The sequence below is a fragment of the Sceloporus occidentalis genome, unplaced genomic scaffold, assembly GCF_023333645.1.
Source record: "Sceloporus occidentalis isolate IW3139 unplaced genomic scaffold, rSceOcc1.0.p SCAF_223, whole genome shotgun sequence".
Taxonomy (NCBI): domain Eukaryota; kingdom Metazoa; phylum Chordata; class Lepidosauria; order Squamata; family Phrynosomatidae; genus Sceloporus; species Sceloporus occidentalis.
Genome location: NW_028317203.1, coordinates 297,754 through 324,439, shown reverse-complemented (window position 1 = coordinate 324,439; position 26,686 = coordinate 297,754). Strand labels below are relative to the sequence as shown.

At 41.6% G+C, this 26,686-nt stretch overlaps 1 protein-coding gene across 1 annotated transcript; it reads right to left on the bottom strand.

Annotated features, from left to right (window-relative positions):
* Positions 1–631: 631 nt before the first annotated feature.
* LOC149276949 (ovochymase-2-like) lies at positions 632–23,880 on the bottom strand. Its single transcript, XM_089503239.1, has 17 exons — positions 23,781–23,880; positions 23,339–23,445; positions 22,272–22,363; positions 21,233–21,405; positions 21,038–21,133; positions 20,419–20,570; positions 17,353–17,548; positions 15,679–15,783; positions 13,868–14,008; positions 12,692–12,822; positions 11,987–12,080; positions 9,203–9,389; positions 8,869–8,938; positions 8,273–8,468; positions 7,727–7,878; positions 6,244–6,412; positions 632–765 (listed from the first exon to the last, which is right to left on the bottom strand). The coding sequence occupies exons 1-17, from the start codon at positions 23,878–23,880 to the stop codon at positions 632–634; spliced, it is 2,295 nt and encodes a 764-aa protein (XP_089359365.1).
* Between the last annotated feature and the right edge of the window lie 2,806 nt (positions 23,881–26,686).

Genomic DNA, 26,686 nt, shown 5'->3' with positions numbered 1-26,686 from the left:
CCTAAGAGGGCAGGTAGGCAATTGTCCCCAAATTCTTTCAAAAGGGTTGGCACAACATGGTCACTAATACTGGCATAGCCTGCACTCAAAGGTGGGTGCTCAGCGAGGATACAAACAGAAGTAAAGACATGAACCAGCAAGGCAAGGTAATTGAGTGTGTGTGTGGTCAGGGAGGGAGAGTGTGTGTGCGTGTGTGTATGTGTAAAGTGACATGAGATGGGAGGCACTGATGATATTTATATTTTAAACCTCCTAAACATATATTGTCAACAAATATTACTCACTTTATTAAAGTGCCACTCTTTAAGAGAGGGAAATTAAACTGCTTTTCGAATATTCTTTTGCTGAAACATTGCCCTTTTTTGTGCAGGTAAAAAAATCGCGAAAAATGTGAACTTTACTAAAACATAAATTTTTCTAATATCGACTTTTAAACTCCGACACTATAGCAAGATAAGCTGACAAGAGGAGAGCTACTATCATTCTTGAGTTCTTGAACGCGGCAGCGAGGGAAGGGCAACAAAGCCAGAGATCAACGACCTCACTTAGCTAGCAAAAAAACAAAAAAAAAATTTAATTGTGGATACTGTGTCAATAACTTTGTTTTTTGAGACCGCCACTATAAAGACGTTTACTTTAGGTCATGGAAACTGTAGACCATCCAAAATTCAAGCTCAGGATCGGTGGTGGTGGTCGAGAACTCGATGGTGACAGCAGAGCCCGAGGACCACGTGGTGCATGGAACCATGTCTTCTGTTAGCTGAGCTGCAAGGGGAGAATCCACGGAATTTACTACAGGTTACAGAGCAAACACGTTCTATCAGGCAAAGGTGAACACCGGTGTTTATCTACGGGACAGAGTCCGGCGCGGGCCATGCAAACTCACGCAGCTCTTCTAAACGTCCTGCAACGCTGCAGAGTATGATGGCGCTATATAAAACAATAATAATAATAATAACTTTATATAAATAACAGAAAAATACTGCGTCCATAATCAATAGGACGCAGATGCGCTAATTACATCCGGGCGGCCATTAGCCTTATTTGCTGCACTTTTCTTTCTCAAATAATATTAAGGGCAGGGGCCAGGGCATTCCCAGGGGCAGGTTTAGAGGGCTAGGACCCAGGTTTTTGGGGGCTTGACTCCTCTTTATTTGAGCCGTTTACCACCGCGCCACCTTGTTTTTGTATTGATGTATATTTTTGCGGGTACGGGATTATCTGTGGGGGGCTGTTTTAAGCGAATTAACTAGGTGGTGGGTTCCCCCCAGTAAGTGGTGTCCCTAGTGGTGCCTGGTGCACACTACAGCGCTTTTTAGAACGCCAGTATGTTATTCCTAGGTTTGCAAGAATACAAGTATGTCTGGAGCAGCCGCCTCTCCCTCATATATCGGTCACAAGTTCATTTATAGTTTACAGGCTATGTTTGATCAGTGCTGACGTGCCGGCCGGGAGGTGTTTCAAGTTCTTCTGTTGCTGTTATGTTGGCATTATGTTTAATAAACGCTTTGCCCTGTTTAAAACCCAACATTGCCTCTGGGGTCTTTATTAACAAACGTAATGGTGGACTTGGCTATTGGAGAATACCTGCCCTTGACAAATACGCATTCAAGTGCCAAAAACCCAATGTGCAAAAAATAAATACAGCAGCTCCTGCAAATGAAGCCTGTTACATTGCAACATGTTACTCAGATGGCAAAGGCATCTTTTACCTAAGCTGTGAGAAGACATGAATCCACTATATGCCAACGTATGTAATGCAGAAGAGTTTCTATGATCTGCTTATATGAACACTTCGTCTCCGATTCTGCGCTGATCTGGAACTAAATGTAATAAACTTCTTGGCTAATGTGATACGATCCTACAGCACACATCCAGCCATACATGATCCATAAACCCACAGCGGAACGATCTGTGTCAGGCTTGGGAATAAGGGACGTCAAGGGAAAAATCGCTTTCATCAATGATTTCATGAAACACAACTTCCAGATGCAGGAGGACCTCATCTCTTAAGAGTACTAAATAATTGTACTAAAGACTAGTGAGACCATTTTTGGGGATTCAGCTTCCTTTACGGCAGCTTCCATGATCGTCTGCCAGGGAAGAGGAGTGGCGGGAATATATTCTTGTAGAACCCTTTATGTTCATTTTAACAAATAGCAGGAGACTATAGTAGCATAAAATGCTTCCTGACGGCTAAAGAACGGCGAGCACAACCCTTTCCACTTAAAATCACATATCAAGAACACACCAGATCATCAATCCAACTGCGTAAATGTATTATGTCCCACCTTTCAAGCTTTTATCGTTGGATGCTCCCTCGTAAACCGCCAGGGAGTTACAGCATTTTCGGTTGTCTCTGGCCATGTGTAGGTGTTTAAGTTCCAGCTTTATTATTTGGTCTTTTGGGGCAATAATTCTCCATTGACAACTGCAAACAGAAATAAGCAATCGCGTTAGCTCTTAAAGACTTTTCTGTATCAAGATATTCATTCGGGTGTAATCAGAATTGTAGCTGTGACCAGGTCCATGATCTTCTGCACCCATTCACATCCTAGTTGACCACTTAGTGGTCAACAAGGACACAGGAATATATGTGTTCTTGACAAATATTTCAGTTGCTGCATCTTCATTGGTCAACATGCTCAGGATACCCAGGTATTTTGCCCATTTTTAGGGCAAAAGTAACATTAGTTTCTCTTTAAAACAGGGTACTACCGATCTTCCTTCTCGCTTTCCCTGACCTTTAGTGAGTGTATCTCACTAAACTGTAATTGCTGATGCAATACTTCTGACATTCAGAAGAAATGTACTGGTTTACTCCTTTAGTTAACTTGCCAAAATAATAAATACTATTTGAATCTATTAAATGTGACCTTCTTGGAGGGCAGTACTGACATCCAGTGGTCATTCGCGGGAACAGCAACACGCTACCATAACCTACTGTGTGGCAACATGTTTACCAAAATCCAATGTGTGAAATGTGTGAAAGCGCACAGAGCTCTGAATCACGGGGTTACACAAGGAATTTGCAAGGGACATTGGGAGGAGAGATTTTGCAGACCATAACAATTACGGTAGAGCATTCAATAGGACTGCATCATTCTGAGAAATAAGACCAAACATCACAAGTTATCTCGCTGTTGCCTGGCTTTCTAGGGCATCAGGAAAATGCATTGCATATAGGTGGCTGAATTGTTGTGTACCAAGTATTCATGAAGTGTTCTGATCCTACGTGCAATGCTACACAGGCAAGCCCAAGGTGTAACACATGTTACTAGCTAGATCTGTGTACATGGCTAACGGACACATACAAGTCTAAAGCCACTTACTTTCCGCGTCCTACTTTGCGCGGTTTCAAGTTACTTTTTTTCTCGAAAGTTACATGTTTCACATGTGCTGGAAAGGTTGAGACCTCTGTTTACTTCCATTTAATTAAAAAAAGCATTTTCTAAACTAATCACTGATAATAAACAGCCAATGACTCTTCAAATTCTTTGTAAAACCAAGTAAAGGAGAAAAAAACTAATTACTATGTGGCCTTCTGATTGCAACATGTACCTGAAGCCATTTGGGTAGACATGGCCCTTTGTATCTAATTTAATTTCTCCCGGGGATAGCAGCAGAACCACATCCTCGCAGCCAGAGGCAAAATAGATGTCCTGAGAAGAGCCGGAGTCATTAGAAGAAGCCATGCCTAAAAAAAATAAAAAAATAGATTGCCACACAAAGCAGCGAACATGTATACAGTGATAGATCGAGGCAAATCGAGGAATTAATAGTACATCTGAGTATCAGGAACCAGAATTAGCACATTCTAGACTGGATCAAACAAGTGATCCAGATTAGCGCCTGGGGCAACCGGGATTTGATTTAAAGCCATTGCTGGAGCCAACGGGGAATGACTTTGTACCCCAGTGTCAACATTAATAACAACAACAAGGACAACCTGCAAAAAACAAGTTATGTAGCCTCAACATCGGATCTGGGCGAAAGTCAACTATAGAGGACTGGGTTGACTGAGCAGAGTCCTCCATAGTGTTAATGGGCCGGCTGGGGAGAAATATCTGTCCCGAGTAACCTGATTAAGTCCATTGTGGTAATACTAAATCTGAATATTTTAGATCTTCTTTATGGTCCTTCTTAAAACATCCTTCTGCAAGTGTATAGGTGACTGGATGAATACCTGCACGTTCATCTTGATGAGTAAAGTGGCTATGGCCATATAAGCCCAAGATTGAAAGGAGTCTATGGTTGATACCTTTTATTTGACGAATCATATTTCCACCTGAATAAGAGACCTCTGAGGTCCCAAAAAGCTTGAGTAACTTAGCATCTTTTACTATGTTGGCCCAATAAAAAATATCAACTAAAGACTCTATTGTGGGATAAACAACATTTATCAATATTCTATGAACATAAAAGGACTGTCAAATATATGACCCTTTAAATAGACACCTGGGAGCTCTCCCTCTTTTTCGGGAGAGCAGCTTTATGTAGGGAAAACGCTAACCACAGATAGCTTTTAGCGGGAGGGAACGGGGCAGGACGCACGGAAAACCGGTCAGGAAACAGAGAGAAAGTGGCTGTGGCCAAACATCGCTCCCCTGCTGCAAATTAGAACAAACTGACTCGGAGACCCCGGGAGGAATGTCTTCAACCGGAGACTCCGGGTCCAATGTCCGCATGTATATTTATATACCCAAATTTTACCATTCTCTCAGCCTCGCTCTCAGCATTGTTTCTGTTCTCTGTATATAGTCAATGCTCAATGTAGATGAAAAGACATGGAGATACAGATTACAAAATACACTTTGTTAGACCAGGCTTTCTTCAGCCTTCCTACATATAAGGCTTCTTGGTTAGAAACAAATATCCCCGTAAGCGACTTTCTCAAAACAAAACTTTCCCCTCTTTTGTTTAATAAAAAAAACTACAGCGAACCTTGGAGTAAACTGTTGTTTGTTGCCTGGGTGTCTTGTTCTTCTCCATTTCTCCTAACGAAGGGATTCCGAAGGTCAGCACCTGATTTGTCTGATTCTTTATATACTTCAGTAAACAAAAGAAAAAGAAAGTAACATTTAGACAGATAACTACAAAAGATTTTCTGCAAAAGGGACCAATTGGCCAAAAAGTAAAACTCAGAGCTTTGTCTTATGTGATCGCACCCTTCCCAGCCCTTTATTATTTGCTGACTTTATGGCAGCTGTGGGTGGTTTTAATTCAGGACAGGTTGCTTCTATAATGACAAGTTTCTGTACAATATCTCTCACTACAGATAAAATAGCTAATAAAGTTTAAAAAAAAAAAAAGATGTAAATCCAGCATGTTTAACCGATCCAACATATCAATATCTGCGAAGTTGCAAGGACTGGCTACCCAGACCTCTACTAGCTAGTTGCACATAGGAGTGGGTCTAATTCTTGAGTGTGCGGGAAGTAGGCGCTAATCATGAGTGGATGTAGGGGGAATTGCTCCATTGCCATGAAAAGACAGCAGCATGTTTTATGAGTAAGAATAAAGAGGTAAGTCTCGAGCCCCAGAATTACCTCTTTATACCCCTAATTTCAAGAAGAAGGCAGGGTTGAGCAAAGTCGCTTAACTCATCATGTGTGCAAGCTGAATTCAGGACAGGCTTAAGACAGGGTGAGTTGCGTGTGTCTTTCTGGATGTGTGTCTGGTTGTGTTAGTGTGTATGTCTGTGTAGGTTAGTGTTTGTGTCTGGGTATGTTAGCCTTTGTGTTTGTGCGCCTGAAGAAGCTTGTGTGTCTGGGTATGTGTGTGTGAGTTAGTGTGAGTGACCTGTGTGTCAGTGTATCTGGTTGTGTTAGTGTCTGTTAGTGTGAGTCAATGTCTGGGTGTGTTGGAGTTTGGATGTATGTGCTAGTGTCAGGGCACGTTATGGTTGATTGTCTGGGGTGTGTGTGTGTGTTACTGTGTGTGTTCATGTTGAATGTCTAGTTGCGTTAATATCTGAATGTGTGTGTAAGTGTGAGTGTCTGTTTACATTAGTGTGTGTGTCTGGGTGTGTATTAGCGTGTGAGAAAATGTGTCAGTGTTGAGTGTCTGTGTGCTAGTATGAGTGGATGTGTGTGTTAGTGTGAGTGCCCCTGACACTAGCAGATGAAGAGTAAGTGGGTAGCACCTTGGTGGGGAGCAGTTGTCCTCAAATGCCCATCCCCTGCCACGAAATTGAAGATACTGACCCAGATCGAGCAAAACAAAAAAAACAAGATACGGTACCTGTCCCATTCATCATCTGACTAATCCAGTCAGTAAATACGGGAACTTTGGTGTAAACACCGGGTTTGGGGTTTTCCTTGCAGTTAACTCCCCAGCTCACAATGCCAAAAACCGAGAAGATCCCTGCTGTATTCTCCATTAGGCAAACCAGAGGCCCTCCGGACTGGCCCTGAATGAAAAATAGCATTTATTGTGTTATATAGTAAATACGTAGTTAGAAAATGCCAGGACTTGTCATTTGGGATCATTTTGTTTGGTGGAAGATTGCAGCTCCCGTACTTAAACAATGTAAACGAATGAAAACTTGGCACGGTGGCAGCCAGCTCTAAAAAAAGATTATATCAGTTTCTATAATCTATAGTATATCGGAGGGCATTAAGAGTTAAATCACAGGTTCTGGAACATTCTAAAGATTTGTGAATAGTGGGGGCGGATACCTGGCTATATTTTCTATTATAACACCAAACAAGTTACAAGTAAAAGCAAGTGGCACCGGGCAAAAATACCTTAGTTTGAATACATGATGAAAGACCAGGTGCCCTCCTCCTGCCCTGTTGGCCAAAAAGCCCCCCGCAATTGCCCATTGTAAAAAGTGGCTCTGGTTGCATGGGCCCCTTCTGAGCCTTAACAAAAAAACCTTACATTCTTTGTACTGCTCAATGGCTAAACCCTTGGCATAAAAAAGCTAAAACCTTGCCTTGTTCGTATGTTTTTCAGAAAAATGTATGCATTTTATATGCCTGACCAATAAAGCCATTTGTTTTCCTTTTTATCCCAAGTGTTAGCGTGAATGAGAAAAAAAAACACACTACATAAAACAAAGGATCCATAAAATATCCAGAGCTGTGACCCAGGTCATTGTGTCTCCTGCCCAGAGGGTAACAGTGACTCCCCTCTCTTTAGACAGAACAGACTGTCTGGCACAGGCTCAGTCATGGTTTATATAGCACTCCTCTCGCTTAGGGTTGTTGGGTTAACCCATTCTGTTACTTATTCTAAGCAGGCATTAAGGCAGTATACAATTAAAATGCACCCATCACAGTAGTACCCTTGGTCGAAGATGACTGGGACCTCTCTCAGAATGCAGGTTTTGGGTTTAGCCTCCAGGAACCCTGAGCACCAGGACTGAGGGCACTCTTAAATCAAAGCCTTAAAACATGCTAAAGGGTCGGAGCCACCACAGATCTAACCCGGTCTAGTTCGAAAGCCAATGTCAAAACTGAGAAGACACTCAGCACACAGACAAAGGCTCACTACACAGGCAAGGAGTAAATGTCTGAACGTACATCAAGCAGACATGAAAGATGCCAGCGTGAATGCTTGTGGGGCAGACATGAAACCGCGACCAGGAAGATGCTGAAAAGCGCAGGCCAGGACAGCGCCACCTCTGGAACACAGAAGGTCCTGCGGTTGGAGGTAAACCAAAGGCAATCGTATTGCTTGAAATATTTATTCACGTGTTCCTGGACTTGAAAATACTTACTGAGCAAGTATCATTGCTTTGTCCCACAGGAAATCCAGCGCAGAACATCCGTTCCGTGATCCCACCAGGATGGGTTTTATAGTAGCCTCTGCAAATATCATCGACAAGGATGGGAACTTCAAGCTGGTGGAGTTTTGTAGACTTCCCCTCTTCTGCTGTTTGAAAGAGATTGTAAAAAATTTAGGGGACAGATAATCCTGCCCCCTCATGGGGCAAAGTCCACCCTTCATGAAGCAATTCCCCAAAAAAGTTCCCAAGTAGGCAATGGCCTACCAGGCACTTGTCTGGGTTGACCAATGGCCAGTCCAGGCCTGGAGAAAAAGTGATACATATATAAAGATGGCTCACTCTCTAGACTGTGTTTGGTCTATGTATGTTTATACATTAGTTTAACATTAAGGGTAGGGGTGTCAAACTCATCCACAAACCAAGCAGCCATAAACAGACCATGATTTCCTAAGATGCCTGCTTGAACATAGGTGAGATAATCAGTGTCAAACCTATGATCACGAAGGGCTAGTAGGGAGCCCTTGAGAAACAATATACCTTTCCCCTGAAGACCCCATCCAGACACGACACACAGACTGGAAGGCTGTAATTCACTGCTTTTTTTGGAAAGACATACGGGTCGGAGGTAAGTATTGAACTGGAAGGGTTCTGTTAGTTGGAACAAAGCGATGTTATAGTCCATTGACTTCGGGTCAAATTGAGGATGAACAAATATTTGCTTCACGGAACGCTTCTAAAACAAAACATAGGAGGTAATGCCTCATTAACAACAAAATTGGCATTTAATATAATAAAAGAATAAAAGGACAGGAAGGATACTTAACCCTTGCAAAAAAGCCATATATTGTTTCATGAGCAACCAACAAAAATATATTTTTTATAAAAAAAAATTTTTTTTATAATGTGAAGATTTAAACATTTTCCTTACATTGGTTGCAAGCAAATACATAGTATTAACATACATTGTATTAATTAGTATTTATTAAAATGTATCCCTTATCCCTTTTCTAACACATCACCACTGACAACTTTGAGTTAATAACCTAAAGTTACCCGAAATACCTTGAGTTACCCTAAATGAGTGTGAGAAGGTTATTTCCTAGCAGGGATAGCAGGGAGGCAGTCTCGTGTACCTGAACGTGTTCTTTTTCATTCAGGTCATGTAATCCAGCGATCACAAGCCATAAATCCTCGACGGCTTTTCTAAAATAAACAAGAAGTTGTAAAAATTAACAAAAATAACGTTCCCTTGCTGTTGTACCAAAAAATATACATTTTCTATTCTATACATATAGAAGAACGCCTTTCATCCAGGGTTATACATTGTAAAGGGTATGACGCCCATTGGCTAAAAAGAGACGTTTTATAAGTAGGGTAAGGTTGTATCATTTTCTAAAACCGTTAGTTTTCTGGAAAACACATTGTTTGAGGATTTTTAACTTAAGTTTCTTTAAAATCACCACTGACCGCTCAAAAACACAAAAGGCAGATGTAAGGATCCATTCTTCGGAAATGATTGCTCCATCACATATATGTTCGCCTGCAAACTGTAAGCTCACGTGCCAAGGCCAGGAATAAGGCATTGCTTCCTCTCCTCCAGTAAGCCTATTGTATAAAAACCTGGGTGGGGTCGGAGACACTCCGCAGGTCTTGTCTATTAGAAAACAAAGCAGATAACTATAAACCCCTCAACACTAACAACATATGCGAATCTGTCTATAAACGGATCCTGTGTGTGTTGCCAGTAACCAAGAGCATGCGCAGCCAACAAATAGTTCTATATCTGTTAAAACACAGGTCCCACTATGTTCTGCTACTTTTAACATTGTTTAAAGAAGGTTTCGGCAACATCTACCAACTGATGTCTACCCATTTTTTAGACAAAGGTGTTATAGACAACGCCAGAATGTGGGGCCAGAAGATTAGAAGACCTGGCATATCATTTATTGGCAATCATCCATTTTTGTGTTTTTCTCCCCAGTAATTCCATGCTGACATTATTTATGGGGACTCTGGAACCTGGGACCTCCCATTCACTTAGCTATTTGCAGAGGAAGAACGAATGCAGCAAATTTACTTGCCCGAAATATCCATCTCTTTCTGATCATTGCGTGTCTGATTATACTCCTTCCAGTATGTTTGACTAAGAATGAAAGCTGCAACGTTAAATAACAAAAGAGCCATCAGCAAATGTATTTATTGTAATAGATATACACTTCCTGGCCACTTTATTAGGTACACCTTGCTAGTACCAGGTTGGACCCCTTTTGCCCTCAGAACTGTCTTCATTCTTCATGGCATACTTTCTACAAGGCTGCTGGAAGCATTCCTCAGAGATTTTGGTCCATATGGACATCATGGCATCACGCAGTTGCTGCAGATTTGTCGGCTGCACATCCATGATGTGAATCTCCCGTTGCACCGCATCCCAAAGGTGCTCTATTGGATTGATATCTGGTACCTGTGGAGGCCATCGGAGTGCAGTGAACTCATTGTCATGTTCATGAAACCAGTTTGAGATGATGTGAACTTTGTGACATGGTGCATTATCCTGCTGAAAGTAGCCATCAGAAGATGGGTTCACTGTAGTAATAAAGGGATGGACATGGTCAGCAACGATACTCAGGTAGGCTATCGTGTTTAATTGGTACTCAATTGGTACTAAGGGGCCCAAAGTGTGCCAAGAAAATGTCCCCCACACCATTATACCACCACCAGCCTGAACCGTTAATACAAGGCAGGATGGATCCATGCTTTCATGTTGTTTACGCCAAAGTCTGACCCTGCCATCTGAATGTCACAACTGGAATTGAGACTCATCAGACCAGGCAATGTTCTTCCAGTCTTCCATTGTCCAATTTTGGTGGGCCTGTGCTTAGCTGACAGGAGTGGCACCCGTTGTGGTCTTCTGCTGCTGTAGCCCATCTGCTTCAAGGTTCGACGTGTTGCGCAATCAGAGATGTTTCTCTGCCTACCTTGGTTGTAACAAGTGGATATTTGAGTTACTGTTGCCCTTTCTCCTCTGACCTCTGACATTAACAAGCCACACAACTGCCGCTCACTGGATATTTTCTCTTTTTCGGACCATTCTCTGTAAACCCTAGAGATGGTTGTGCGTGAAAATCCCAGTAGATCAGCAGTTTCTGAAATACTCAGACCAGCCCGTCTGGCACCAACAACCAACATGCCATGTTCAAAGTCACTTAAATCCCCTTTCTTCCCCATTCTGATGCTCGGTTTGAACTTCAGCAACTTGTCTTGACCACGTCTACACGCCTGAATGCATTGAGTTGCTGCCACGTGATTGGCTGATTAGTGATTAACAAGCAATTGGACAGGTGTATCTAATAAAGTTGCCAGTAAGTATTTGGTATTTACAGTATCCCCTTTGTATAACAATCAATATCATTTTTACCAATTCTTTGGTGGAGAAAAAAATATTAAAAATAAGGCCTTACCAAACCAAAATAAAAGTAATGACGTGCATATTCCTTTGATATTGCACATAGGGGCTCTCCTGCTCTTTCCATCACAAAATCGATAAACATATAAAGGTTGATGAAGAAGCTTCTATAGGTGGTGATTTATAAAGGTGTCACGGGTAAGTAAATGGAGAAATAATGGGCAAAACTACATCAAGTGTGCATTTTAAGATTGACCATAACCGTCTAGGAATTCTGTGTTACTGATGCATTCTTAAAAGTCTCACTTACTGCTCGAGGGCACAAATGAGAAGTATGCACGGAAGCCTATGTAGTTCTCCGTGGCGTCAGAGGAAAATTTTATGTGCATCACATTGCTGGAGCTAACAACTTGTTTTGGAATAGAAAATCCACAGTATCTTCCTACGGATAAACAAAAAGGTGGTAACAATGGCGAAAACAGCTGAATCCAATCAAATGGGCCCGCCAATCAAATAAATATATAAAATACCCACCCAAGGAAATGAAAATATATTAATAATAAGGGACTCCCTGACGACAGGACTGTATTCTAAAATCATCCAAGAATGTAAAGTATAACCAATTAGGCAGGCACCATGTAACACAAGCAGTAACAAAGGAAATACAGTGCTCGAAGAAGGTTTCAGTAACTACCTTCATCAAGAGGAAAGAGTCAATTAATACATTTAATCACGAGCTGACACTTGACTGATCCATACATCAATATTATTGTATTGAGTGTACTCATCTGAGACAGGACTGAAATAATCCGAAAGATCGGGATCCTATTAATAACATATAGACTAACCAATCTCGTCTTCTGCACCCAGGTCCTGATACACCCTCACACTGTCGTAAAAACAATCTGGACTCGCTTCAATTTCAAAGTCCTCAAAGGTGAGCTAGAGAAAAATGAGAAAACGATGATATGTTGTACATAGAGGAATAATTTAATTTCATTGTTAAAAGGGGCAAAAGATTTTATTGCAAAATGTTAAACAGTATGTGTTCTAAGAGGGATGACAATCTATCTTTGCGCTTGATGACATCACAGCAGAGGACAGTATATGTGGGAATCAGGATTGGAGGAGGCATGAACAGAAGGGAGACATCTAAGTCCACATTGGAATAATTTATGATAGTACATATACTCTATTTGGGATGTATAGTAATTGAGTTTAAAAATAGTCCATTAAGTTCAACCCTGGGGTTTACCCAGAAGAAGACAAAAACCCCAGACTGGAGTGAATTCAAATTATGCCTCAAAAAAGGGGAAATATGTCTACTTCACACCAAAATGTAATGAAAATCTTGTTTCTCACTTGATCAACACGCTATAAGTAATAATGACCTCATAACCCATTATAGCCTTAAATATTCTTTGCTATGAGATATTCCCTATCATCCTCCCCCTTCTTCATCCATATCCCTCCAGGTTGTAAAAGCCTTTTAGCCCTTTTTCTGTATTAACCTTACTATTTATTAAACCACAACTCAGTCCTGTGCTATATACCTTGATGGTGTGAAATTTTGGAGCGCTGATAAACCAGTGGCAGTTGGCAAAGTTGGCGTAATTCTGAGGGTAGTTCATACTTTGTATCTGTCCTTCCTCAAAGTGGACAGCCAACGATCCACACTGGGAATCTGGAAATATATATAAAAAAAAACACCACAACTATATAGGTAATATCCCATGCACAGAACTGACCGTCCATGATCTAGCGTATTACCGATACTTGAAACTAAGAAGGTAGCGATAACTAGTACATGTTAAAAATAAGAATACTAGAAAACTGGCACAACTGGATGGGAGAAAAGAAATGAAAGGAAATGTGTGTTAGCATTAATGTGTGTGTGAGCATGAATGTGTATGTGTGTGTGTGAGCATGAATGTGTATGTGCACACAACATACTCTGGCCATGTATTATTATTGTGGATTTATATAGCCCCATCATATTTTGTAGTGCTGTACAATGGTAATAAGAGGTAATTTAGAATTTAAGAAACAAAAGTTGAGCAGGGCCCTGATTAAATGGGCTTATAATGTAGAAGCAGGGTATATTAAACAAGAGGTGGATGCAAATATTAAAGGTGGACCAACCACACAACTGTACCCCATTAAATAAAAATAGTATAGTGGAAGATACCCAACAGCAGCAGAAAAGTGAGGCGGGGGTAGGTGTCCTCTTTCAGGGTGCCCATAATTAATTAGATTGAGTCCTGGGCTGAAAATAAGGGTGTTTCTTCGGGTAGCCGGAGTTAAGAAATTCCCAGGTATGCAAATATGTGATGACTTGAGTATTCACTAAAATCTAAGACATAGCTTAGAAGCTAAATTCAGCAAATGAGATGTTTCCGAGATCAGTGCAAACCATTCTAACACATCCCGCAACCTGCCGTCCGTTCTACTGAATGCTGAAAAGGTAACTGACTTCTTCAAAGTTTTAAGTAAACAATTTGGGGCTAAAAAACATAGTACTTGGTGAATAAAACCATTACTATAACAGTCAGGCCTACAAAACATTTCGCATTCACAGAACCTGTCCAATAGAAGATGTAATGTATTGAAAAAGCAAACATATATGAAAACAGTCCCATCATCAACTTTAAAATGACCGGTCACATCGCAGCATTAATTGTTCAGATTCTATTTTAGCTCCTCTGTGACCGTACAAAGGATAATCTCACCTGGGAACGTGAATGGTTCCACTGCAGAGTAGCTTAACACAAATCCTGTCCTGTACTCCTGGAAATCAGAGAGGAACTTCAGCATGATACTGTTGGACGAAATGAGGATGGGCCGAGGAGAAACACTACCACAAAACTTTCCTGCAAACAGAGAACAGGGTAGATTTTCTCTACTGCTAAAAGCTCAGGAATCAAAGGAATGATGGAATCAATTTACAAAGTTATGGCATTTCTGTGTATAAATATCTTTGTACAAAGACAGCATTCCCTAAAAGATATATTGAGGGGAGGACTAGCACCTTCTGGCCTGGGGCAGGTAAAGTCAAGTGGCCCCATGGCCCCTTTGCTCCTCCCAGAGAAGGTCACACTCACTCTCGCACCTACACATTCATGCTAACACACAAACACATATGCTCACATACACACATTATGCTAACACACACATTCATGCTAACACACAATTACATATACATTAATGCTAACACACATTTCCTCTCAATTTCTGCCTTTTCGGTTTTGATAAAAGGTTTTTTTCCCTTTGGAAACAAAATTATTTGTCAGTCACCTCCATTCACTCTCCCATGCTCTTTCTCAATGTCTCCCTACCTCATCCGCCAACCACCAACCACTGCGTCCCCGTCTCCTTTTCCGCAGCTCCACTTCTTGTCCTGCCTTTTCTTGTTCTCTTTCCTTCTGTATCGGCTCTTCTGTCTTCTTTCTTGGTCTGCTTCTCCCAGCTATCCACTCTGTTAACCTTGACTCCCAAAGCACTTTCCACAAAAGGTGGAGCCACTGCATCCCCCTCGAGGACAGCCTCTCCCCAATCCTCCAATGTGCAGGCGCTTTGGAAGACCTGGACAAAGCAGGCTATGGCGGGGAGAAGTGGACCAAGAATGAATACAGAAGAAGCTAAAAACAAGAAGCGGCAAGACAAGAAGCTGCAAATAAGGAGATGGGGACATGGAAGTAGTTGGCAAAAAAAGGATGCAAGAGTGTGAGAGAGCATGAGAGAGGATGCAAGAGTGTGAGAGAGCATGAGAGAGAGTGTGAGAGAGCATGAGAGAGAGTGTGTGTGTGTGTGTGTGAGAGTGGAAAATCCAACAAAATGTAAATGAAAATTCAGAGCTCTTTGCTTCACTTTTAGTTACATAGTTACATAGTTAATTAGGTTTATTAGCCCATCAAGTTCAACATTCCAAAAATGGCTATTAGTTGATCCAGAAGAAGGCAAAACACCCACATTTATGGAGCAGATTTTGTACCATTTTTACATCAAAGTATACGAGAATAGATTGGTACTTTTCTCCAGATTAATTTGGTTATGATGAACCAGAAAAGGGAAACTGTCATACATTTTTTGAAAAACTGAATTACTTTGTAAAAATTACCTTTGGGGTGATATTAAGTTTAAAAGTTCACCTAATAGAGGCGGAAATCAGTTTTCGAAGGTCTGGCACAGAGAACATTAAAAAATAATTTCTGGTCCTGAAGTTCTCTCCCTTGTTTTCACCCAAAGGCTCTTACAAAGGCTTTCCGAGCCAATAAAGAACAATCAGCAACTCAATAATATGGGAGAGATAACTTGTGTTTTGTCTCAGAATAAAATTTTCTTAATGAAAATGAAAATTCTACTTTGGCTATTACATCCGCGATCTGGATAAAGATACAAAACATTTGTCTATGTGAATTTTGTTATATCATTCGTGGGAAAAAGTTGGGGGGGTTTTGAAACATTACAAAATGTATTTTTTTTTTTGTACATCACAAATTCTGGATTTTGTGATCTGATGTTTGATTTATTTTTCACTCACCAACAAGTCGTCCTTCCTCAGAATAGATAGCCAGGTAATCCAGATCACAGGAGTAATCAGACTCCACATCAAAATGAGAAAAATTCAGCAAAATCATCATTCCTTCTGGAACATTTATATTCCATTGGCAACGCCTGGAAACAAACAAGGGTTCAGAGTACAGTTTAAATCCGATTTTATATTTATTATTTATATTATTATTTTTTATATATTCTGTTTTCTTGTTCTTTGTTACATTATATTTTTTGTTAAGGAAAATAAGTATACGATATTTATCTAACAAGCTTTTGGCTCTGATTTGCATGGGGCCTCCTATGCCTGTAGAGTGCAGTGGTTAGATTGGATACTCACATATTGTTTGCGTAATGCGCCATGCCATTATCAGGAAATATTATCATTCCTTCAGGTCCACTCAATAAACCATCTTCCACACTACAGCTCACTACATGATACAATAGATAGTTTTTATATGCAGGTAAAAAGATCCAATCAGGTTCATTACTCTTGTAGAAGGTACTAAATGAACTTACCTTTTGGAAAAGTCAGGCTGGTTGTATCTAATTAAAGGAAAAGAGTTGGAATAGGTTACATTATTATTTTTAGACATATTGTCCACGAGGGACCTGTCCTAGTACCTGCCTGGGGTGCCCGAATCAGGGACAGATGGCCACCAGTCCTAGCTTTAACTGGAAAGCCCAGGATCAAAGAGGCAAGTTCCTTAAGGGGTGGGAATGGTGGGTTCTCAAGATGGCCCCATGAGATTGGCAGCTTTGCCTCATTTGTGGCCTGTAAACTCTCCTTATTGAGATCCCAAGCTGGGGAACACCAGACAGTATCCCTGCCCGGGTTCCATTTGGTCTAGGACGGTATGAAGAAAAAGAGTAATTTGGTATGCTTGTGTATCTATGTATTTTGTTGCTACCCTTTCAGTTTGTGTCTCTCATAAACACTCATATTAGCTATGATGTGAAATAATATATACGGTATACTTTTATCACGATGTGGAAACTTGTTGTGATGGTTAGTATTGGATGGGAAAGACAAAGTTAATGTCCAGATCTTTTGTGATGTCCATTGAGATAGCTGGGGTCATCTCCACAATGCTTGCCACTGGCTTTCACCGCTTGTGTTTAATCATAAAAGTCTAACACTTAAATTGAGCCTCTCTGGAAGCCTTGGTGGATCTAAAACCAACAAAGCTTGGGCAGATACACATGGGCAGATTTTTATAAGTTTCCTATTTTATGTTAAACACGGTTATTTGTGATTCAGCTCATTTGAGGCTTCTATGAGGAACCTTAAAAAAGTTAAAATCGTGGCTCTCTTTTGGTTCGTAGTTGTACAATCTACACAGTGCACAGCTCAGCAGGTAATATTATAATCAATATTATAACAAATAAAAAATAACACTTCTACATTCAGGTTTGGATCTTGATCAAAAACTAGACTTATCTGGGATAAGTCCTTCTCATTTTGTCACCTGTTGTTGTTCCTAAAGAAGCTGAGTGGTGGTCCTGGGCCCATGATTCAATAACTTACACTGTTTACATGTTCAAAAGTTGGAACTCATGTATTATAGTATTATAAAAGTGAAAGACTCTCCAAGGTTTACCTAGGCAAGGGCTGACAGGTAATTCCTAAACAGAATGAAACCCAGAACAAATATTGTTTTACCTCTGTCCAAGTTGATATAGACCCAGAGGAGCACTTTCTGGATGTCCGTGAAGATTCCTGGGGATCCTCTCTTCTCTGGAAGCTGCAATATGTTTCTGTCCCAATTACGCCCACAACCCATTCCCCAAGATGTGACGCCAACTAAAACCCAGCTTCCGTGTGGTCTTTGGCAGACCAGTGGGCCACCGGAATCACCCTGCAATGCAGCAAATGGCTCAACATACATATATAGTACTTGGTGGTTGACATATGTGTGACGGCCCCGGGTTAATCGGTACCGTCTGTGATAGTTCTTGTTTGTGATACCTGCATTTCCCGGTATATGTTGTTTTTTTTTTTTTTGTGACGGCCCCGGGTTAATCGGTACCGTCTGTGATAGTTCTTGTTTGTGATACCTGCATTTCCCGGTATATGTTGTTTTTTTTTTTGTTTTTGTTTTTTTCCACGGCGGCGTACCCAGTCGGGGTACAGGTCGGTCTCGTCACATTGGTGGCAGCGGTGGGATGCTTCCTCAGAACCGGGAGATCCAAACCACCACCGGGACTACACTCCAGTGAATGGAGCGTCGTTACGAGGGCTTGAAGAGGCAGACGTTGAAAGACTTATTGGAAGCCCATGGGCAGACGGCCAGCAACAAGTCAAAGGCTACCTTGATCGCGGAGCTAATGGAGGGAGACCGGAACAGCCTCGCCTCATCGGAGGGCACTGAAACTTCAGAGCTCCAGCGAGAAATCCGGTGGCGTATCAGCCTCCTGGGATCAGAACCGCCACAGGCGCTCATCGCCCAGATAGTCAGCGAGGCCACCCAGCTTCGCATCACAGAGCTCCAGAGAGATAAAGAACGGGCGCCCACGACAGATCGGAGCGGCCCCTCGAACAAAGCTAAACTACCCTACGACGCCATTCCCCGATTTCAAGATGGCGTGGATGAGATAGATAGATACCTTCAGATCTTTGAGCGACAATGCGAGTTGCAGGGCGTGGAAGCGGCAGACTGGGTGACACTACTGGTGAGTCGGCTGTCGGGACGAGCCTTGGAGGCTTATGAGGCCACCCCAGATGCGGACAGTACCAATTACTATCGGGTAAAGGAACGCTTACAAGCTCGATATGGTATCACCCCCGAGGCCCACAGACTGAAATTTCGGAGCCTCCGACGCGCAGATGGGCAGCCCTTCACCGAGTGGGTGCATCGCATGACCCGGGCAGCCGAAGGGTGGATCCACGGGTGCCAAGCCTCCTCCGTCACAGATGTCCTCCAGCTGATCATACTGGAGCAATTCTATGACTTGACCCCCCCTGCAGTAAGAGACTGGGTACGTGACCGACGACCCCACACAGCAGACCAGGCAGCAGTTCTAGCTGACCAGTATATTGACTCCCGGAGGTCTACCCCACTGGAGCACCGATCAGGGGCCCGCTATGTACCACCCCCACTTCGGCCACCTCAGGCTCACCGCACCGCACCTCGACCCCCAGCACAACAGCGGCCCACTACCTTCCGGGACAGTCGACCTTCGGGTGTCCAGTGCTTCGGATGCAATTGAGTCGGGCACATACATAGGGAATGCCCCGCTAACCACGCTGCTAGACCGGGAGGGCGCCCACCAGCTGGGCCCATCCGGGCAGCTGCTAATTGCCTGGAGGCTCCATCATCCTCCCCACACCATGACTGGGTCGAAGAGGATTTCGGGGCACTATACGAGGCCGACCCGGTGCAGGCCGCCGCCTCGGACAATCGACATCATCACCGACAAGTCGTATGGCTTAACGGTCGCCCTGCTCAAGGATTACGGGACAGTGGGGCTACCATTACCTTGGTACAGCCACAGATGGTCGCCGCGACCGAGCAGACCAGCCACTCGGTCGCTGTACGGGTGGCGGGAGGAAAGGTGCTCCGAATCCCAACCGCCCGGGTGCATTTGGATTGGGGAGCTGGCGCTCGCGAAGTAGTAGTAGGTGTCATGAAGAACCTACCCGCGGAAGTTCTACTGGGCAACGATCTGGGTCACCTAACTACCGCGTTTCACCCGGATGACACCGCCGAGCAGTGTGGAGCCATCGCTCGCCAGCAGGCACGGAAGGCGGACCACGCCCTCGAGGACGAGACCCGGGTGAGTACTGTTAACCCTGACATCCCTCCCGACTATTCCCCGACGGCCCCTACTTTGCCCTGGGCCTCCCCCGCTGACTTTGCCCAGGAGACCTTACATGACCCGACCTTACAGGGCTATAGGGACCGGGCAGGGGCGGATTCGGGTGGGGACAAGGAAGACAGAATTGAATGGAGCCAGGGGCTATTATACCGACTTACGGATGGGCAGGGAGAGACCCGTGTGCCCAAACGCCAGCTGGTCGTGCCGCAAAAGTATCGGCAAGAGATCATGCGTATTGGACACGACATTCCCCTGGCAGGCCATTTGGGGAGGCGACGGACCCATCACCGAGTCACCCGGTCCTTTTTCTGGCCAGGGCTGTCCAAGGATATCCAGCAGTACTGTAGCACCTGCGACACCTGCCAGCGAATAGGGAAGGGGCGTGGCCAGACGAAAGCCACATTACGCCCGCTACCCATCATAGATGAACCCTTCAGCCGGATAGCGGTGGATATAGTAGGGCCCCTACCCCGGCCTAGCCCTTCGGGGAAAAGGTATCACAAACAAGAACTATCACAGACGGTACCGATTAACCCGGGGCCGTCACAATATGTATCTGGACTCAAACTTCAAATCATCCTCATCAACACACACAAAGGGAAATGAGAAAATCAAACTACGGCCTGGTTTCAGAAACATCTCATACTTCTTCTGATTCTTAATAAATAGCAGACTACATGGCTTTTATGCGCCAAGCAGACCACGACTGCTTTTAATAAAGGTGATATCAGTGGGGGGACTGGCAAAAGGGGGAACTTATTTGGGTTGGCCTAATTACCTATCGTATACTCCATTTCTGTCATCACCAACTCTAGACATTTATTGGCAACATTTGGCTTTCCCTAACCATAACAATTCTGCTAATAAAAGGATATTCTAGAGCAAAACCAGTCAACAATTAAGAACACACCTGGCAGGCATCTCTCCCGCCCTCTGGAAACCCAGCGCATAAGATGCTTTGAGATTGTAGGGCTCCTTTCAGAGTCGCCATCACATTTGTGCATTTCCTGGATTCAATAATAGGCAGGGAGACTTCTTGTAATGTAGTAGGGAGGACACCATCTAAAGGGCAAATACATCGTTAAGAGATACAAAGAATAATAAGAGGTATAAGCGCTCCCAAATCCCCGGCTGGATGTTTTTTTATTGTTTGATTAGATGTTTATTGGTATGATTCGATGTTAGTTGAGAAATCTAATCTGACAGCATTATTACTACATCTGGCAGGGCTAACTCTAATTTAGTTTCTCCTGCAAACATTTGGTCCTTTCTAATTCATAGATAATATGATAAAACTTGAAGGTTTTTTTATCAACTCGAGTAAATATTGACAAAGCCGCGTTGTAAAATTATTTTTATTTATTGATTTATATAGCACCATCATAATACACAGCAATGAAGTCGCTGAAGACAATTCTAAGTCAGATTTGGGACTACTGGGAAAGAGGGCATAATGATCAGATACCACATGGTAGCAAACGCCATGAGCAGTGATTGATGTTTCATTTAGGATGGTAAGATGAGCTTACTTTCTTTCAAACGTCCCCATCCAAGTGCAACGCACAGGAAACCAGGTTCAAATACATCATCGGGGTTTGGTAGACAACTAGGCTGAATCGTTTCATCTGGAAGAATACAATATATATGGTTTCAAAACCTACGACACAGAAAAAAAAAACCTTGATATCTATTGACTCTTCTGAGAAACAATGTAAATATATTACCAAAGGTTATGAAGCCTTCCAGCTCCAGGACTGCAATATCAAAGTTGATTGGCCTACTTGGGTTAAAGTTGGGATGCTTCAGGATCGATTTAACTGTGAATATCTTCTCTGATGGTTCCTTTATTGTAAAATCATAGTCACCAACATGAACTCTTATATACACCAGGACATATCTGCGAATAGTAAGGAGAAAATGAGTGTCAATAAGGGTTAAGCTCCTAAAACAGAAGGGTCAGCCGATACTCCGCCATATTGTATCACTGTATAGACTCCTGTTTGATTACTGATGTCCCATATGTAATGTATGCTGAGGACCATTCGATAATCTCTAGGACCTGCAGTAAATGCCCCTGGAAGAAATAGATTATTTAGCTCTGGTAATAATGGAAATATCTGTTACATACAATGTGTTCATTATACATTTAATATATATTTATTTTATGTATAGAGCACCAGCAGATTCTGTAGCATTATTACAACATAGGACAGGTAACAATAACATTATCATTGATAATATACGATTCGACAGTAAGATTGCTTAGAAAAAAAATTAATGAAACATATGATAAATTGAATTCATGGAGTTAATTCCCAACATTATATTTTGGCTTAAGCTGACTTAAACCACAAGTAAAGGGGGGCAGCCCCCATGACCCATTACATGGGGCAGGTTCCACAGTCGAGTGAGCTGCTGCTCAATTAGTGAGAAAGGAATGTCTCCGCTAAACAGGGACACTTGGGAAGTATGGAATTGTGGTAATGAAATACGCCTCTGAATCCCACTGACTGCAGCCTTGGCCCTCATACAATGCCAGCTCACATAGGGTTAAAAGATTCAGCTTATAATATTCAAGTCTTCTGGGAAAGACTTTATATTAAATTCTACATTTTTTTGTATTTTTCCTTTTTTCCTCTGATGCTGTTATTCCTTTTAACCACAACCATATTATTTTCTTTGTAGGAAATTGTGCAACTGGGTCACGGCGGGCGACAGCATCCTTTTAAAACCCCTTGAATGAAACATGTTCTGAATACTTACTTATCCGTTACACAGTGAGCAGCTGTGATAACATGGGTTGCGCTGACAATAGTCCCACCGCAGAAGTGCTTTCCGTCGCGTTTCAGAGAGACCTAAACAAGAGTTTTAAATGAGATCCGCAGTCGTTTCCAAACGCCTAAGCAAAATCAGACGGAGCGCTCCGTATAGCAGTGAAAGGCACCTTACGGCAGGTACCTTAATGTGTATCATTACAAATGCTTCATAAAATATTACTAGACCTTTTAACAAATTAAACAAAGCTCTAGATAATTTGCAAAGTTCTGTCAGTTGGGGCAATTTTTTGCACCAGGGCCCGGTGGTTTCTAGTTATTATTATTATCTTTTATTTATATATCGCCAACAATTTACGCAGCGCTTAATACACTACATATTGTTCAAGGGGTATGACAAGACGAGACTTGACAGACTAAAACAAACCCATACATTAGGTGGAGAGAGCCCTGCTCGCAAGCTTACAATCTTGAGGGACGCCCATGGAATTGGCACCTTTAGCCTCCAGGTGGAGGAACGATGTGTGTTCATGGCTAATTCCTCCCCAGACTCTCCCTACTATCATCTAATCCACAGACCTTCCAAGTCTAAGTGGGGCTAGCCACACCACACACCCTTACTGCAGCTAATAAAGAGCAGGGGAGATCTCAGTCTGGCCAGCAAGGCCTAAAGGACTTCCCGGGTATGAGCGTCTGCCTGTTCAAGCTTATGAGACTGAAAGTTGCTAGGCCACCCTGGTAACAATTTAGCAGACATGTTTGAAACCAAGTCAAATACACGCTGGCTGGTTGTACCCAACATAGAGTACATCACTATAACTATAGCACACAAAGCCCATGATAGGAGCTCGAATCATATCTGGTCATACTATGAAATCCAGTCTACAGAAAATGCAGTTATTTTAAAGAAGAACTATGTGGCTGTATGAGGAATTTCAATTAAAAACAAAAAAAAAATGTTCAAATCATTGCATTTTAGAGGTTTATCGATCTATTACACACTGCGTAACTTTCCACTGAATAAATGATCACACAATATATTATACATTCACTCACCATCCAAGGATGGCGACCTTTGCCAGTCGGCCGACCACCGACAATTCTAGATAGGATTTTGAAATCATCTGGTTGATTGGCCAAAGATAAATCTCCACATCTGGAAGCTAATTTGGAAATAGGTAGACATTTGGTCATTATACGAGTACAACATATGTTTGACAGCTTTGGAATTACATTCTGTTTATTAATTATATAGAAAAAGCAGATTAAGTAGAATTATATTAAATATCATATATATTTTTAAATTCTTTCGATTTCGTATGAAATTGGCATTTAAAAAAAAAAAAGAATTCCATTATTCACTTTCTCATACAGGTTGTAGTAGTTTACAAATTTCTAGACTTACATATTACAGAATTAGCTTTAATTTCAGGTAGCATTAATTTAAATTATAAATCTGAAATTATCCTCTAATCATCTAGAAAATATACGTTCTTACCTTTGTTGAGGTTGCTACGCAGGGTACCCCCATTCCCAATGCCAAACCCAGATGCCAATGCTAAAAGGACGAGACCTATAGGTGTTTTCAGTGCTGGCATCTTGGCACGTTAAGCAGACCAGGGAGATGTCTGCGGTAATTTTATACCGACTAACGTAACACTGTGGGAGTAAGGATGCTGACCCAGTTAATCATTGACCACATTATTTTTTTCCTTCTTTTTTATTTAATATAATTCTTCTGATTTCCAAAGAGTGATTATCTAGAACTCACAGGCAAAGGGCATAGTGATATAATCACACAGTTCTATACACGTTCCTTAAAATATCAAGAAATTGATAACATTGTATTTTTTCACAAAGTTTTTTTTTATTATTTTTTTTTTTTATTTTAAGTCCTTCAATGGTGTTCTTTTTCTAGCTAAAAGGCACATTCCCTGCTGGCAGACTAAGCTCATTTCTCTCATATTGTCTTTTGTTTTCAATCCAGAACTAGATATATCTATGATTATGAATTATCAATGTATTTAAATTTTTTTTCATTACTTACTCCTAAATTGATCTGCAACAAACAGAAATACAACATATGGTATGCTGTTTATTTTACATATAATGTGCCCTTATAACTGTAAACTAACAAAATAGAGGCAGTATCAATCCTCATGCAAATTTTTTTCTGTTTTTTTTTTAAATCATTTCTCATCTTTTATTTCTATAGCGCCAAAAAATTTTCTTACAGTCCATACATTGAAAGGGTCCAACAGAACTAGAACTGAGGAACAGATACATTAGATAAAGATGGCCCGGCTCGTAATCTTACAAATTGTCTGCATTTTATGGAAATGCAAACTTATTATTGATTTAAATTCCCATCAAGCACGTTATTTAAAACAAAATTACTGCCAATCTTTTAATGATGCCACAGGTTCAACACTTGTATCTAGAAAGTCAATAAGACCAAGTTATGGCCACACTAATTCATTACCCTGTAATCTTTCAGATCATCAGTTGTTTGTCCATTCTGGAAAGGTCACTGAGCTGATAGGGGCACCACCATGGACTCTTCTATGTTAGTAAGCAAGTGCCTCTACGTGGTTGGCGATGAAGACATAGCTGGTAACCGGTGATGCTCTTTCACGCCAGCCAGGCGATACAGAGCTTTGGATATGAGGGAGGAAACATTGGCCAAATCTTAATTCCATCATGAATTTGGAATTACTTTTCTGTGACCGGTCAGCCTTGGGCATTTCCAGCAGCTACTGAATACCAGAAGCCATCACACCAATCATGCATTTTATTATCTTAGAACATCGTTTTCCCGGTTTCATAGCAATGGTTTAGCATCACTGACCAAATAATTATCTCAGTTCTGCTTGGTACTAAATGACCCAATATAGTTAGTTAATTTTTTATTGTATCACAGAATGTTCTTATCTCTTAACTAGTCAAGATGGATATAATATTTTATGTTGACAGAAAGTTAATGATGCTTTTTACACTTTAAAAACTAAAATATACAAAGGTTGAGGGTTTCATAGTTGTGTTTTTTTTTTCTATTTCAAATACATTGCTTATGTTATAGCCCTAATTTCACACTTCCGTCAGTGAGGGTTATCCATGAACTCGTTGAAGATAATCCATTGTCATATTAGGAATAGTTCCGTCTTGCCCTGCGCCAATTGAAAATCTTCCACATCTATGTAATTTTCTAAGTTTGGAATAATTTTCCATAAAGATGGGAGTATATGGAGCAAAAGCAACATCAAGTTCCAGATGTGTTTCAGAGATTCTCAAGTCACGAGGGGAACGTGGCATCATTTTTATTAGGATCTGGAATTTCATTGCCTATAGTTCCAATAATTAGGTGACTGATTCTACCCTGAACGCGAAGACTTTCTGGGTTCTACTTTTCCTGGGTTTTCATAGAGTAACATGGTTCTTGCATAAAGCAAGCAGGCAACAGATGTTTTTTAACAAGTAGACCTTAAGTTCTTTCTTTAAATGCTTAAACAGTAATAGTCGCATTATCAATGTGTCTCTCAAGGCAGAAGTAGCTCAGCATGGGATTTTTTTTAATGCTACAACTCCAACTGTTTCATTCAAACTCTTCTTTTTTCCAGGTCTAATAGGGTGTGACTGCCCTTGATATATCCAGCCTCAGCAGGTGGCCAGAAGTATTATATGTCAATAAGTTCTTAATTATACACAGAAAAGGGACAACCACTTAATAAATAAATACTGGGCCTACGGAACTGATTTGAAACACCATTACAACAGAGTATGTGTATTGTATCCAGCGTGAGTCACAGAAGAGTCTGCAAACCAATGTTCTTCTGCTTTGTATAACAGGTATGCTGAAGTTGTGTAGGCCGAAGCGGTATTTCCAGCTCCGAAGTGTGAAACCATGGGTTGAACTTGCTATCATTTGGTTTGGATTTAAACACAAATACACCATGGGCTTTTTTCCATTTTCACAAGCAACATCCTATCAGTCCCTGAAAAATTATGAATAGGCCAATATTTTATAGACATATTTCTAGGAAGAGTTTGGCCATTCAGCAATACTAGGGATGATGATGTAATGCTGCAATTTGTGATGACACCTCTAAACGCATTACAGAAAATGCAAGGTTATGCGACTTTGTTAACTAAATAGCTTGTGCAGCAGGAATGCAAGCCAAGTAGAAAGAGGTTCCAGCACACAGATGGGAGGACGGTCAAAAATTGACTTGAGAGCACCTGACTTAAGTCCGCACTTAACAGAACCCTTCTTCGTCATGTTTCATCATTAACAATGTGGTCAATGGGGTTAGAGCCATAGTTGGAAGAAAAGCTTTATGAATACTTTTTATGTATTTGTGACCTATGTATAGTTTCTTATGTAATTAAGTAAGGTATTTAACAGAA